Source organism: Phodopus roborovskii, unplaced genomic scaffold, assembly GCF_943737965.1.
Source record: "Phodopus roborovskii unplaced genomic scaffold, PHOROB, whole genome shotgun sequence".
In the NCBI taxonomy this organism is placed as follows: domain Eukaryota; kingdom Metazoa; phylum Chordata; class Mammalia; order Rodentia; family Cricetidae; genus Phodopus; species Phodopus roborovskii.
The window spans coordinates 19,005,379-19,020,785 of NW_026126459.1; the positions used below are offsets into that span (position 1 = coordinate 19,005,379).

Here is a 15,407-nt window from a genome sequence, read left to right on the forward strand (position 1 = left end):
GGTCACTAAATTAGTTCTTTAGTCATATATAATATATTATGTACTTGTTACTCTAAAATGTTGTATGTGTGCGTGCATGTATGTGTGCGCGCGCACGTGCGTGTGTGTGTGTGTAAGAGTACTGTAAACATGGAGGAGGTATACAATGTCTGGGCATATCTATATTGAGGCCAGATATTGACTGAGGCCAGATATTGACCCTGGATACATTTCTTTTCATATCTCCACCCTACATTTGGAGACAGGCTCTCCCACTAAAATTTTTGGTCCCTACTTGACCAGCAAGTTCCCAGAATTAAACTGTATCTGCTCCTACAGATGGAATTATAGGTACGTGCCAATGTGCCTGCTTTTTTTACAAGTGTGGATGGATTCAGGTTCACATACTTTTGTCATAATTACTTACTTACCAAACCATCTTCCCGTCCACTAAGAGGCTATTTTTTTCTGAACTTAGATACCAAGTTCAAACTTTTAATCCCAAGGAAACAATAGAATAAAACATTTTTTCTTGGTGTATATTTACTTATTAAGGAGTTTAAGTTGGTCCTGACTTAAATTAAAGAACCTAGTAATCCCTTAAAGGCAAATCTACAAATACATGAAATACTTATATAGTTTGGGATGAATTGAGAGGGTGTGTGTGTGTGTGTGTGTGTGTGTGTGCTTGTGATGTTCAAGAGAATGCACTAATATTCTTAATTTCCAGATGCTTAAGCAGTTTTACAAATCAAAATGCATACTTACAATTCTACTCTCACAAAATGCGGTAAAGAAAAAAAGGAGGTTCTCCCAGTGGGAGCTTTCCATATTCACCTTCGCCTAAACAACTGAATCTTGAATGCTTAGAAGAGACTGACTGAAGTGGCAAGGCTTTTGGAGGCATTATGAATCCATGTGCCATGCTCTCTGGTTTCAAACCTTCCTCTTAAGTTTTTTAAGGTCCTAATAGTTGACAGCAATTCTATTAGGCCATTGAATGCAGGTAATAAGGAGTCTTTGGCAGCTTTGCAGGAAGCACAATTTGAACCTCTGGTGGATGAAAAGCTCAGTCACACAGGCAAGTTCAGCATGGGACCATAGAAAGGAATGATCCCTGGGAAGAAGACATTGTCAACAATACAGCACTGCCTTCTGATGTGCAGGGGTTTGGGGGTGGGTGGGTGAGGGGAGTTGGAGGGTACCATCACCCCCTACTGGTTAGACTGAAAGAGTCAGAGAGGATTTCCTGGGCTGCTCACTGAGTGATTTCTTCTGCTAGCCATGGTGAAATGGACACAAGGTAGCCTTAGCTACAGAAAAGAAAAGCAACACTGCCCTAAGAAATCCCAAAAGGAGGAACATCATTTTCAAGGTTTGATCATTTACATCTGTATGGATAAGCAATTAGAAATATTAAATAAAAAAACACCTTCCCCATCATGTAGAGCATATTGATACTGCATCTGATTTAATAGGCCATGAGATGTTATGGGAGAACACATTCCTAATGTCTTCAGAAGCAATTAAAAAGCTAGAGTGTACTCAGCCCGACTTTTGAAGAAAGTTGAGAGGTCAGGGTCCTCTTCTAAAACAGTCAGAAAGGGCAACTGTTCGGACAGTGACTGGGAGGGAGGGGCAGGAGCAACCTGGGTCCAATACTGCTTCTAGAACATACGGTAATTTCACAACTGAAATACCACCTCTCAAGGAGCCACTTCCTTATTGTGAAACATGGCTAGAAATTATACCCACTGCTAAATCGTGATGAATATCAAACGATATTGATTCATGTTGAGGTGTTTACAGAATTGCCCAACACAGTAGAAGCCTAATAAGAGTTATCCCTTACCACACAGAGATTTCACTGATGCCCTTAAGAAACCAGCAGCCACTACAGGCCTGATATCCAAAGATGCCCTGCTTTTCTCAGCCATTCATCTACCAAAGTCTGATAGTCCACCAAAATGACAGCCACTGTATCAGGCCAGAAGAGAGAGGGAAGAAGGCTGCAGTCAGGGCCTGAAAGAAGCACCCTTTCTTCAGTCTTCTTAACTGAATTAGGGTGACAGTTGTTCCAAACCTTCTTCTGTCACATCTTTATTTGCGTCATCAGGCATACATCTATGGTGTTTTTATTCTTAGGAAGGTGTTCATGCTACTCTACAATCTGGAACCTCTTACAAGTGAAGTGCTGAAAGCACATTTCCCTTAATCAAGGTTCCTTCAGCACAGCCTGAAATCCACCAATCTGGAGGTTTAGAAGATTTTGTAGTATTTCTTTTTAAATTACTGGCTAATGGAAAATGAACAACCAGCTTTATTTTTACAATGAGAAATAAACATGAACTTGAAGTATTAGAAATAAAAAAAACAAGGACAAACATAATTCACTTCATGAATAAATTTCAATATGAAAAGACACAATAGTTACTTTAAAATGTTTTATGCAGGGAATACAAATATCCATTTTAAAATGAAATGTAAAAACAGTTTGAGCTATGTGTTTTGGAATATATTTTGTGTAAATATATTTTCAAGTTTGACTACAAGTATTAAGTTTAATACTTGAATGTTATTCATGTCTGTAAGAAACAATAGTATTTGTTACAGTGGCAAGAGTATTTGTTACAGTTGCATAAGCTGGAGGACATTTAAGGAAAGTAGGTGAAGGTTTGATGAAGAACAAATTTCTGCAACAAAATTACAAAATGCCTCCCCCCACACACAGAAAAATCACAGGAAAACCTGTGGGTTGGTGAGCATGCTGACCACCCACAAGAAACTAGAATAACATGGTATATCTAAGTAGGGGGTTGCTAAACTGAGAAGAGTCAGCCTGGATGCCATGAGCATTCTGACAAGAATGTGTGCCCTGTATCCTCCTCCTGGTTTGACTTTGATGATAACCCTACAGGATGAAGGTAAGACGCTTGCCATTGTAAGGCCACAGAGGATACTAGGCCATGGAATGAACAAAGCTGCTTCAGATTGGAAGAGATGATAAAGGACCACAAAGTGCAACATGTGTTTCTTGTTTTATAATAAAAATATCTTCATATAATATATTTTAATTGCATTGATATTCTTCCCCCCAACCTCTGCCAGATCCTCCACAACTTCATATTATTTGTCTCTAAGAAAAACAAGAGGAAAATGATAATAAACAAATAAAAACTAAGGCAAAGAAATATCAAAACAACAACAAAGTATGATAGCATGTTTTCTTAAATACACCCGAGAAAGAAAAAATAGATACTGTTTAGATACAAAATGATGGCTGGAGTTTGTAGATTGGATATAATAGAGTATGGACATTGATTTCTACTTTTAACACTGCTAGTGTGTATGTGATGGGTGTGTAGGCACGCATGGTATGGCTTCCGTGTAGAGGAAAAATTCTCCCCTTCCACCTTTCTGTGGGCTCCAGGGAGTAACCAGCCTTGCACAGCAAGTGGGCTTATCTGCTTAGCTATCTTCCGAGCTCAATAATGTTGGTGCCTTGACTGAGGTTATATGCTGTATGTATATAAGAAAATGTCTATGATGGTTGGTATTGGAACAAAACATTAAAGGTGATGGAACAAATGAGGTAAAAATGTTACCAACTGGGAAATCTGGTAAGATGTGAGGACATTTTATAACTTGTAGGTATGTGAAATTATTTCAATATTTTTGTAATAAATTAAAACATTACCTGAAAAATGTATCACTCTTTGAATGCATGTGCACACATGTGAGCATAAGTGTGTGTGCATATATGATTGACAATAACTTTGTATTGCTAATATACAAATTCTTACAAAAAAAGGAAAATGATGGAAAGAATATTTACAATGATCACATCTGAAAGAGCAACAAAATTTAAACAAACATTAAAAAACTTCAACTTCACAAGTATTCAGATAGCTGTAATTTTACAAGTTATAGTCATTTTCAAGATGCCATGTTGGAAAATTATAAATATATATATATATATAAATATATACATATATATATATATTTACATATATATATATATAATACTAATTGCATAAAACTCTATACCTTGCAAATGCATAGCTTATAATCTTAGTATGTAAATATGTCACTTAAACTTAAAAAAAATTTCAAAAGACTCATTATAGTTTGCTCAAAACATGCTTCTCACCTCTGTTCTGGTGATGACCAGGAATTTTTACTAGATAGATAGAATGAACTGCCAGTAAAACACTCAGCAATTCCTGTGAACCACTCACCATCCTTAGCATGGACCACTCCCACCACTGATAACCAAAGGGTACAGAATAAAGGAAAAATGGTGTCACATGATTCCTCATCTTTCATCCTGATCAATGGATAAAAGTCAATAGCAAGAAAACTATGAATGACTTTAATTCCACTTCAGCTATGATAAAACAAATCAATACATGGCTTCAACCACAACAGAAAATATAAGGCTTTCAGAAAGAAAAAAAATCAATGGAATTCAAGTGCCCACAACATCAAGGAAGATATGATTTCTTAAACAAGCAGAAAGCATTAACCTCATTGTCAATAGAATCAGAAAAACAACATTTCACTTGGCTGCTTAAAAAGGAACACAATAAACGGCAGGGATAAATAAAACATGTTCTAAATCAGCAATTCTCGACCTTATTAATGCTGTGACCTTTAATACAGTTCTTCGTGTTATGGTGACCCCCAAACATACAATTATTTTATTTTCTACTTCATAACTGTAATGTTGTTACTGTTAAGAATTGTAATGTAAATATCTGTGTTTCCTGATGGTCTTAAGCAACCCTGTGAAAGGGCTGTTCAAACTCAAGAGGGGTCTCAATCCACAGTTTGAGAACCACTGTTGTAAATGAACTAAATTATATTTCCTTGTTTAATAAGTAGTAGATCTCTACAAATGTTAATGAGTGGTTTGTAAAATCATTTTGAGAATCTGATGAGGGAATAAAGATTATGACAGTAGTTTAGCCATGGTGTCATAAGACTTCAACAATGGATTGAAGTACATCACAATGACACTAATGGGTCATCTTGTAAAAGTCTTGAAGTGACCATGCATACATCTCAGGTTAAGGAAAGTAGAAATGATTTTGACAATACATTCAAAATGCTGGTATACTCTAAGCTAATTCCAATAGTATTTTGCCCTAAATACCGTGAATGGAGTCACCTTTGATACAAAACAAAAACATGATTTCTAGTAATATGGCAATTGATAATGCTTTCAAATTAAAAAATAACATACAAAAGAAAGATCATAATTCACTAGTGCCAATAAAGGATCCTGGAAATATGTCTAATAAAGTACATATGTGCCCTTGTAAGAAAACGACATAAAATGTGAAAAATAGAAAAATAGCCATACCCCAGGATAAGAAGGTTAGTACCATGAGAAGGAAATAAAAATTGACACATTTTAATCTACAAATACAATATGGTGCCAACACAAGGCCTATTCACATTTCTAATATAAATTAACAACTGGTTTTTGGCTGCATTCCAAGAGGATATTTCAGACAACAAAGGCAGATCCTTAAGAGGAACAAGAAGGCATGAAGTGTAGAATACACTTTTAAAATGTGCACACTAAAAACTACATTCATAATAAGAAAATGACTGCCTATGGTATATTGCTGGTACTTTTACCTAATTAATAACACAGAATAGAAAATAAGATTAATTTTAACATTAACATAAGTTTCATTTCAGCTGAAAAGAGGAATTTAAATGACTGACACTGGGATAATTAGTTATCACTACTGGGGGGGGAATCTATATCTTCATTACTTACGAATATTTGTGTAATGTTATAGGGAATCTGACCTCACAATAGGAAACATTACTTAAAGTAAACAAACATAAATGAGTAATGTACAGAATATCAGGGTATTGTTGTAGCACTGAGCCAGAAGGACTAAATACCCTCAGATCAAGACTGGCTGGATGCCTTGTTCCTAGGCAAATTGTCTCACCAACAGCCACAGCACAGGTGCCCCATGATCTTAGTTTGCTGCAGCAACAGAGGAAAGGGTTGGAGGCTCTGCTCTATTTGAAACCTCATGACTGTTCTTTGTCAAAACAGGATGGAGACCTGGAACCATCCCTGACCAGGGAGGCATAGTATGATATGCGATGGAGCAGCTGGATTACATAGTAAATACTCGCAATGTCAGTAACCATATGATCTGCTCTGTCATTTCTTCAGCACAGTGGAGATTATCTCTATATATTGAAACATGAATTTTGCTTCATTAGTTAACCTAAGAACAAACATGGTACTGATAGAAAGTAGGCAAATGCTTACTAATAAATAAATAAATGTCCCACATTTATTTCTGTTTCTCTGATGAAACCACTGGCCCATGCCTCTTAGTAACATGTATGAAGATTCATCACAGCCATCTCAGAAGAGAGGAGGTATAAAATACACATCAGAAATACAATTTTGTTGGAGATAAACAATTATGTAGAAACACTATTATAGGGAGAATAAGAATTGAGTAGGGGGGTTAAATCATGTAGAACTCGGAGTTTGAATTTTTAATTTATAAGTTCCATTATCTTTAATGTTATTAGAACACAGCCAAAGAATGAAGGGTGTAGCTGCATTTATGTCAACCTTTTAGTTTTAACCACAATAAACAAGATCATCTTTTAGTTCAAAGCAAACTTGTCATCAAGTCTAATTTTTACTTACTTATGTCACAAGAGAAAAATAGCTTACTACATGACAAGTACTCACAAATACATCCCATCAACCTGAAGTGTGAATGCATTCTTATTCTCCCAGAATGTATGGTAATTATAATATTATAGGAGTAGAAAAATCATTTTTTCACCTAATGTTGATTAATACAGAAAAAGATGGCAAGATACAAGACATTTTTATATTTATCTGGAAAGCTATTGCCACAAATTATCTCCGTGAATGCTATTCATAGAGCATACAAAACTAGAAGCATAAGTAACACTTGGATTGTAGGAAAATTCTAAAAGCAACTTCATGAGAACCACTTTATGTAAATCCCAAGACCACCTCATAAAAAGAGAGAAATCTCATCAACTATAGAGGAGATGGACCAGGTAATCATAGCACAACTGTAACGCAGACTGTGTTTATCTGAAAGTAACTACAGCTTTGGAAAACACAAAGGAAGGAAACAGGCCTTTGGAGATTGCAGAGAAAGTTCTCATTTATTTTTACTGACAAATCTATTTTTGCTTTTTCAGCAAGCCTTTACTTTTGTGTATATTTTTCTTCTTCAGTTACTGAAGAAATTGTTAACAGTATCTTAAAATTATTGACCCTTTTTTCTCTTCTTTCTCTTTGAAAAACAGTCCTCAGAAGTGTGAAACACAGAGCAGACTGCACTGACCGCCCTGAGTGTCTTTGTTCTTTCAGACAGGCCCACAGATCTGTTGGGTGTTTATAGGATATAGAGATGGTTATACATACTCAGGAAAACCTGAGCCTAAAGTCTTCTTACATGGTGTTCACGTAAACTTGTGCTTTAATTTTTAATAGTATCCTCCTTTGGACAACACCAACTGAAACCAGCATCTCAGACTGGCAGGCAAATGAGCCTTCCTTGTGGATCCCTGGTGCACTGCCAGTGAGAACCTCATAGTTTCACAGTTAAGCTGTTGTCTGGTGCTGTTTGCACACCATGGTTGACTAGCATCTGCTTCCAGTTCTAAGATGTCCATGATGGTCTTCCCTTCTTTCTGGCTCTTAGCTGCCTTTGGGTCCCCCAGAATCCAGGGCAAGGCCAATCAGTCCATGTCCAAACCAAACAAGTTGTGTGATTAGATTTCCAGTTGTGGAATGGCTCATTACAAGGATTGTTGTTCTTGGAGAACTTGTCTTACAGCTGTGTTTGGTGCAGTGGCTGCCTGTGAGTGGATCGGCTTACACTGCTAGAGCAAATGACATTCCGGAATTGACTGGGCACTGATGCATCCACAGAGACACCTGAGCATTTCCCCAGTTCCACTGCCCATGGGGACAGAAGCAGTGACAAATTTTATGAATCCATATCACAGACATGTTCCTACTTTCTATCTTTTACTCATCCCTTCATCTGTTAACTATTTATTTAAGTAAGCATCTAACCATGTGGCAACATGATATGCAGAATGGAATTTTCAAGTTGAACATATAAAGACGTACAACCCTTGACAGTAATGACCTAACTATTTAGCAGATATCCATTGCCAATCCTGTAAAATTTCACACAAACAAGTTGAAGAGAAGGATTAGGGAGCCACAGGGCAGTTTTCACCAGGTGCCAAGGTGGCAGGCAGCACTATGCTGCAGAATGTTTGGCACTGATTCTCTGCCCTCCAGAGAATGACTCAAAGATGCTGTTTCGATTATCTATGTAGAGATTGTTGTGGTGGCGGTTGCTGTGTTAGTTTGTATTTAGCACATCCAGTGACAGGTTTCATCACGGGAGTTCCATGCATGCTTAGTTCTTGTTGCTCTTTTCCCATCTCCACCATCCCACCTCACACCTCTCCTACTTTCCTCTTCCCCACCCCAATAGTCACCTTCCCACTGTCATGTCATGGCACGTGTCTTCGGGGGCCCTCCACAACACTGTCAACCTTTCCCTCACCCTCCTCTTCTCTTTCACAGTCATCTTTCTAGTGTCTATTTGTACACAGATGTCATCACATGAGGAATATAAAAACGCTAAAGCTTATCAAAAATACATATTTTAAAGGCTGTGCTTTGTCACACTTGCTGGCTTCTATGCCTCACTAATTTCCACACCATAACCTACCAGCACACGACATTCCAAGTCTTACCAGGCACTGTGTGTACCAGCTCCAACAACACTGCTGATGAGACGAGGTCTATTCTTTATTTGTACAAAGCTTTATTTGTAAAATGCCTTCCATGGGGCTAGTGAGATGGGGAAAGGTGCTTGCTACCAAGCTGGACAACCCAAGAATCTACCTACATAGTGGGAGGAGAGAACAGTTCCTGTAAGTTGTTCTCTGACCTCCACTGGTCCTGTGGCATGTGCATACCCACACATTACGTATTAAACAAACAAATAAATAAATAATGTAAAGTCTTCCATGAAAAAAAACTGGTTCCCCCCAGGGATGACACTGGCTGACTGGGAATAGGAGTGTTGACAACTTGTTTTCTTTACATTAGTGGTTCACTATCTGTGGGTTGCAACCCCTTTGGGAGTCGCATATCAGATTTCCTGCATACCAGGTATATTTACTTTACTATTCATAACAATAGAAAAATTACAGTTATGAAATAGCAATGCTGTGATTTTATGGCTGTGGGTCACTGCAACATAGGGAGCTGAATTAAAAATGTTGAAGACTTAGAAAGGCTGTTTAATGTCTCCTGTGGAATTAACACGAGTGTATACACATGAACTATGCAAACAATCAGTAGGTGTTGCACATGAGAACACCAAAAAGAGGGAGACTAACTCTGCCCTGGAAGCCAATGTGAGAAGAGATGGGTTATAGGAAGATAAAGCCTAAAAGGCAGAAAGATGAGCCCACCTGGAGTCTGTCTGAGGACCTAGCAGCAGGTGCTGTCAGAGATCCTGATTGTGTCCAGCCAATGAGAGGTGACCATATAATCTCACCAGACTGGGATGCAGCCTGGGAGGGGTGGGAATGAGGATATTATATAAGGCTCTCCCATTGCTGAATACACACGTCTGCTGTTTGACTTTTACCTGACTCCTGGTGTCTATGCCACTGGTGTCAGGCCTGCTCACCCCTTACCCAAGGGAGCAGTAAAGGCCCAGCAACAATAGGTGGGCACTAGAAAAGACAGGCATACTTTGTGGAGGCTTGAGTAGACTTGGGCAGATAGAGAGGAAAGAGGCTGTCCAGCCAGAAAGCAGAACAGCCACTGTGTGACACACTCTGCTACTAAATAGTTCTGCTTCAGTATGCATGTCCTAGAACTGAGCCAGTGTCTCCACAGTTTCCATCACTTCCTGCCTTCTTATTACTTTCCCATGACTGAGAGCCACACCTCAATGCAATTAGCCCAGAGAGAGGGGACCAGCATCAGGACAGAGGCATCCTCACAGCATCTCTACTGATAATACTGTTGATCTAGCTTCCTTACAGACACTTTATCCTCCTAGTCGATCACCTAAAGCCACAATTTCTTGCCCTTTAGCTTTCTAACTGGTATACAGATATGCTCAGAAGAAGTGATCTGAACTCCACCCACAATCAGCTCTTTGAGCCTCTTGCAGATGATAGCAGAGCCCTTACTATAATAAACCAGAAAGGGAGAGCTGGACTTGCACCAGTCATTGCCATGAAAAGTGACATCATTATAGGATGAAAAGCAATTAATATGGAAACCCAAGAAGTCACAAAGCAGAATTCCCTAGCTTATTCAACACAAAATCTCAGTCGCACATAACTCTTCCACACATTACAAGCAACTTGGGGTTCCGAACTGTTTCAAAGGCCCTCTGACATATGTTGATTACAATATTTTGATTTGATTTTCTGGAGTCTACTGTGGCAAGGTGCCACCACATGGCATGGACCCCTTTCTTTACTTTCTGGAGCTGTCACTATAGTTACCTATTAAAAAGTCATCAAAAAAATGTCTGTTGTCTGAACATTAAGAATGGTGTCATCTTCTTGACCGTTTAACTTAGTTTCTTCCTTTGCTTTATGTTCACATTGCTTTATCTGTTACCATGGATATACCCGCAAGCCCCCTTATATGTCCATGAAATTATGAGGCTAACATACAAATGAGAAGTAAAAAGATGGGGGCTGGGAGATGGGTTGGTAGGTAAAACTGCTTGATGAGCAACATGAGGATGTTGGTGTGGATCCCCAGCACCCATGTAAAAGATCCAGGCATGCCAGATGTGAGCCTGTAACTCTACTGGGAGAAGGGGGCAGAAAGAATAGGAGCACTGTGTCTTGCTGGCCAACAATCTCAGCCAAAAATGGTGAGTTCTCGGTTCAGTGAGAAATAGTGTCTCAAGAGAATAAGGCAGAGAATGGTAGTAGCACATATTGTACTTTCCTCTGCCATCTTCGTGTACATGGGTCACGGGTATGAACATCCAAATGCATGTAAGTACATCACACACTAAAAGAAGAAAAACTAACCAGCAATAATAATGGGATGAGAAAAGGGAAAACTGCACGGTGCAAAGTCCATCGAGGGTAGTTTAGGAAATATCACTGTGGGGTGGTCAACAACCCAGGCTCAACAATCAGATGAAGTGGGTTTGGATCGTGATGCTATCGCTAGCTGGTGAGGTGATTCTGTGGGAGAGAAAATGAGCAAAAGAGAAACCTAGTGGTTCCTCAAGGACACTGTCTTCATAGTGGTGCGACCTGGGCCCAAGGCTCTTCCCACAATCATTTCTGAAAAGTTCACAGCACCTCTGAAGTGTGTTTGCTCATCAAAAGGGAGAGAATGAGTGTTGATCCTTGTGTGGTTGCAGGGCTTCCATAGACATTTTCACTAGCAGTTTCCAGGGCTGTGTGGCTTCACAGCTGAGGACACTAAGGTGCAAAGAGGGGCATTTGTATGCAGTCACAAAGCCAGTGAGTGGTAGAACAATGAGATATGTAGCCTGTCTCCAAGGCTATACTCTTAACCTCTACTGAATACCAATGGTAAATGAACTCAGGGAACACACACTGGATGACTGTGTTCTTTCATAGTTGTCATCTCACTGCGAATCAGTGCCTTACAATGAATTATATCTGACATAAGTGAAAAGATATATTGCATCACAAACATTTTATCTCCTTGACTAAAATTTGTGGATATTACAGATAAACATAAGATGAATAGGCAAACAACTTACAGAATTAATACAGGGAGCCCAGAAACAGAACTCCACATGAGAACACAATGCACAAAGGGTGTAGTCAGAACTGGTTAGCACAAGGCAGAAGGTAAGCAAGGAAGGGAGTGGCCATCACATATAAGTGATGGCACCTGGAAGATGGCTGCTTGAGCTGCATGTCTTCACAGAGGAATGTCTCTGGCATGGAGAGATAACTATCCATAGGTCAGGCTATTCTTCCTAAGAATCATTTCATGGTCCTGAAAGGCCAGCAGACATGGACAGAAGCCCAGTGCCACAGACATAGGCCCAACCTCATGGTGGGTACCAGAAGAGAGGTCTGTGGCAAGAGGAAAGCTGTAGCAATTGTAGGGAGATGGGGCTCCCTAACTCTTTTTCCAACTTGCCCTCAAGGGCCTAGGCAATTCCTAGCTGGATGTCTGCATGGTGCCCTCCCCTCCATCACAGGCGAGACCCTGGAGGAGAGCAGGCTGCACAGAATTGCCCCTTGGTGCTGAGGATGGATGCAGGGAGACCTCAGCATCTAAGAACAAGAGTGCCTAAGATCTTGCTCTTTCAGTCCTGCTGCATTTTGTTCTTCTCATGCCTCTGGTCAAGTTTGGACTTTGGTATTTAGAAATGTTTGGAAAAGTTTCAGAGTGCCTAGTCTCCAACAAGAAGACCCAAATGAAACTTGTTTCTTCCCAAATGTGAACAAGATCATTAACACTATTATGTACTTAAAGCACCTTGGGTTTATAAAGTTTATTTCCCAATTGCCTAGGGAGGGGCTGCTGTTATTACCCCACTTTATAGATGAGCAGTTAGAGTCACAGATAGCCATGTGACTTGCCCAATTCACGGATAATATATAATAAGACTAAGCATCAAAATGTGAACATACACTTCTGTAGTCAGAGTTGCTATTTTTGGGTTTGCATTATTCTACGCTATTATTCAGTATTCAGGTATATTTATCTATAACTACATGTGTCAAGAGTATGGGTGACTCTCTTCTCTCCCTGCCTCTTTGGTCAGCTCTCCTACTGATCTTTCCACATGTGACAGAAAGTAGCAAGTGCTCATAAGACAGCATTGCCATTCAATCCACACTCCTGAAGTTCTGTGGCTTATGGGGTAAGTTCCCTGTCTATGATGAAAATTAGAGGATGACTAAATTCTAAGCACAGTGGGTAGATGATGCAGTACTTTTGTGAATAAGTAGGTTTGTGCTTTATCACTGAGGAAGACAGTCCCTGGGGCATTTAGGAATTGACAAATGTGTCTTAGAAGTGAACCTTTGTGTACACACTCTCAGCATGCTTCAATGTAGCGGTTTCCTCTGCTTTAAGACAGAACTCTGTCTGCAGTCTGCGCTCTAAAGTTCCTTGCGCATCTCTCATAGCAGGCTTGTGTTTATAGCTCTTCTGCATAGTAATGCAATCACACAAAGAAAATGCCAGAAACATCCCAATTCCCACCTACCTGTGATCCAGGTGGTGGATGGAGAGAATAACTCCGGAGTTCAAGTGGATCTGCTTCAGGGTCACCAGAATTGTGAATTCATGCTTATTTCTCAGCTTCTGGAGAAACCGCTCAGCTGTAGCAGTGGGTGCTTTTATGCTTCTGGGGGAATCTAAACATAAATCAATAATAAACACACATTAAGAATACACTAGAGTTTGTTTTATAAAGATGACTTACAAACACCTTTCTAAAACCTTCAACAAAGAATAACTGGTAAATACCACCAAAAAAAAAATCACATGAATTAATGCATATGTTTCAGGAATCTGTTTTCAAAACATGTCATCTTTGAGGGGAAAAAATTCAAAGAACACTCTCAGATAATGAGCGTTCCCAACTCATCTCTTTACACAGTTTCTCTGGCCTATTACCATAGCCATATCAGAAACAATGGCAAACAGATGTGTGTCCCATGAGACCTGAACACCCGACCATTCTACAACCAGGTAGCCTTTCTGACACACCCTGGGAGAAAACTGGATTTAAATCTGTATGTCTTTCTCCGGAGTGGAATCTTGAGCCAGAAGGCTCGCTATAAATAGATTCTTGAAAAGATCAGTGAAATTAGTCACTCTCAGCCTTCTGTGCAATGATGAAAACAGGAAGATCAATTTTTTCTCACCATATTTGTTGAAAGAAATACATAAGACTTAATTCCACCCCCTCCTCTAGGGGCTTAGAGCAAGCCCAGCCCAGAGAGTTTGCCTAGGAAGAGAGAAACTTTATTCTGCACTTTCACATGGCTTAGTCATGAACTCCAAACTCAGAACTGACAAGACTTGGGAGAAGCAGGGTAGGGGAAGCAGTGGGCGGGAGGTCAGAAAACCCCTCTCATTCAAGTACGCCATCGCTACGGGCATGAAGCTCCCTTTATACTGTGTGCATGGGACTGACAGATGACAGAAATGCAGTTTGTGTTGTGATCAAACCATTCCCATCCTTTTTATGTAAAAATAGACTAAGGAAAGCAGTTCTCAGCATGAAGAATGGCATTTGGAGAGGAGTGTATGTCCTGTGTCACCAACCCACGGTCATTTTGAAACAGCAGCAACAAACCTGGAAAGACATGAGGCTTATTGAAGTAATCTCACCACAGACTCACGTGGGATCTGCTCAACACTGAGTTCAGAGAAGCTGACGGTGGACTGGTGGCTGTCCTTACCGAGAGAATACAGAAAATGAGGACATGCTGTCTAAAGCTCCAGGAATCTCATCTTTACAGGATTAAAGCATCCTGGGGCTCTGATGTGCACTGTAGTGAAGATTATTGCTATCAATATGCAATCTCACACTCTCTGAGAGTAGATCGTACACCTCACCATCTCAAAAAGTGGCAATAATATGAGGGCATAGGTAGGTTAGGATGGTTCTGATAATCTTTTATCTGTATGTACTCACATACTGTTTTACTTGTTGCCCACCTTAATTCAGGTATGCCTCAGTTAGAAGAATATGACCACCAAAGCCATCACACAGCCACAATGCTACCCCCCCACACACACACACATGCACACACACAGCTATTGGTAAGCGCATGTCCTTGCCACTATGTAACGAAGACCAATTATAGTTTACTTTAGAACTCTCACGCTGTTAAACATGCTAATTGATTGGATCCATAGAAATTGTCAGCATATCCACATATTTTTAGGAAGCTGTAGCATTTCTTTGAAAAAAGTCATTGGAATTTTTGTTATGATTGCACTGTTAGGTTGTTTGGCATGATGGGGCATTTTAACAAGATTAATTATTCAAGTCCTCAAATACATCTTTCCATTTATTTGTGTTGTACTCAATCTTTACACTCTTGTTTAGCTTTCAGTGTGCAGATCTTTCATTTCTCCAGTTAGATTTATTCTCTGTATCTTATTGTAACCTTTGAGCCATAGTGTTGCCTCAGTTTCTTTTTCAGATAGCTTATTGTCAGAATATGGATACTCTCAGTATTTTCAGTGTGCCAACAATAAAGCCAAGGAAGGGATTTGTCTACCTTGTAATAACAAAGAATGGGTAAGCATTGTTTTCTTCTTTTCCAATTAAAAATGTATCACAGAAACTGCCACCGTGAATCTAATG

At 39.6% G+C, this 15,407-nt stretch overlaps 1 protein-coding gene across 2 annotated transcripts in view; it reads right to left on the reverse strand.

Moving 5' to 3' along the window:
- The window catches only part of Nell2 (neural EGFL like 2), a 260,369-nt gene that overhangs the window by 200,142 nt on the left and 44,820 nt on the right, over positions 1 to 15,407 (reverse strand). For both annotated transcript variants that reach the window (XM_051189737.1, XM_051189735.1), the window contains exon 4: positions 13,290 to 13,440. In XM_051189737.1, coding sequence (XP_051045694.1) covers positions 13,290 to 13,440 — 151 coding nt within the window. The remainder of the gene's footprint in view (positions 1 to 13,289; positions 13,441 to 15,407) is intronic.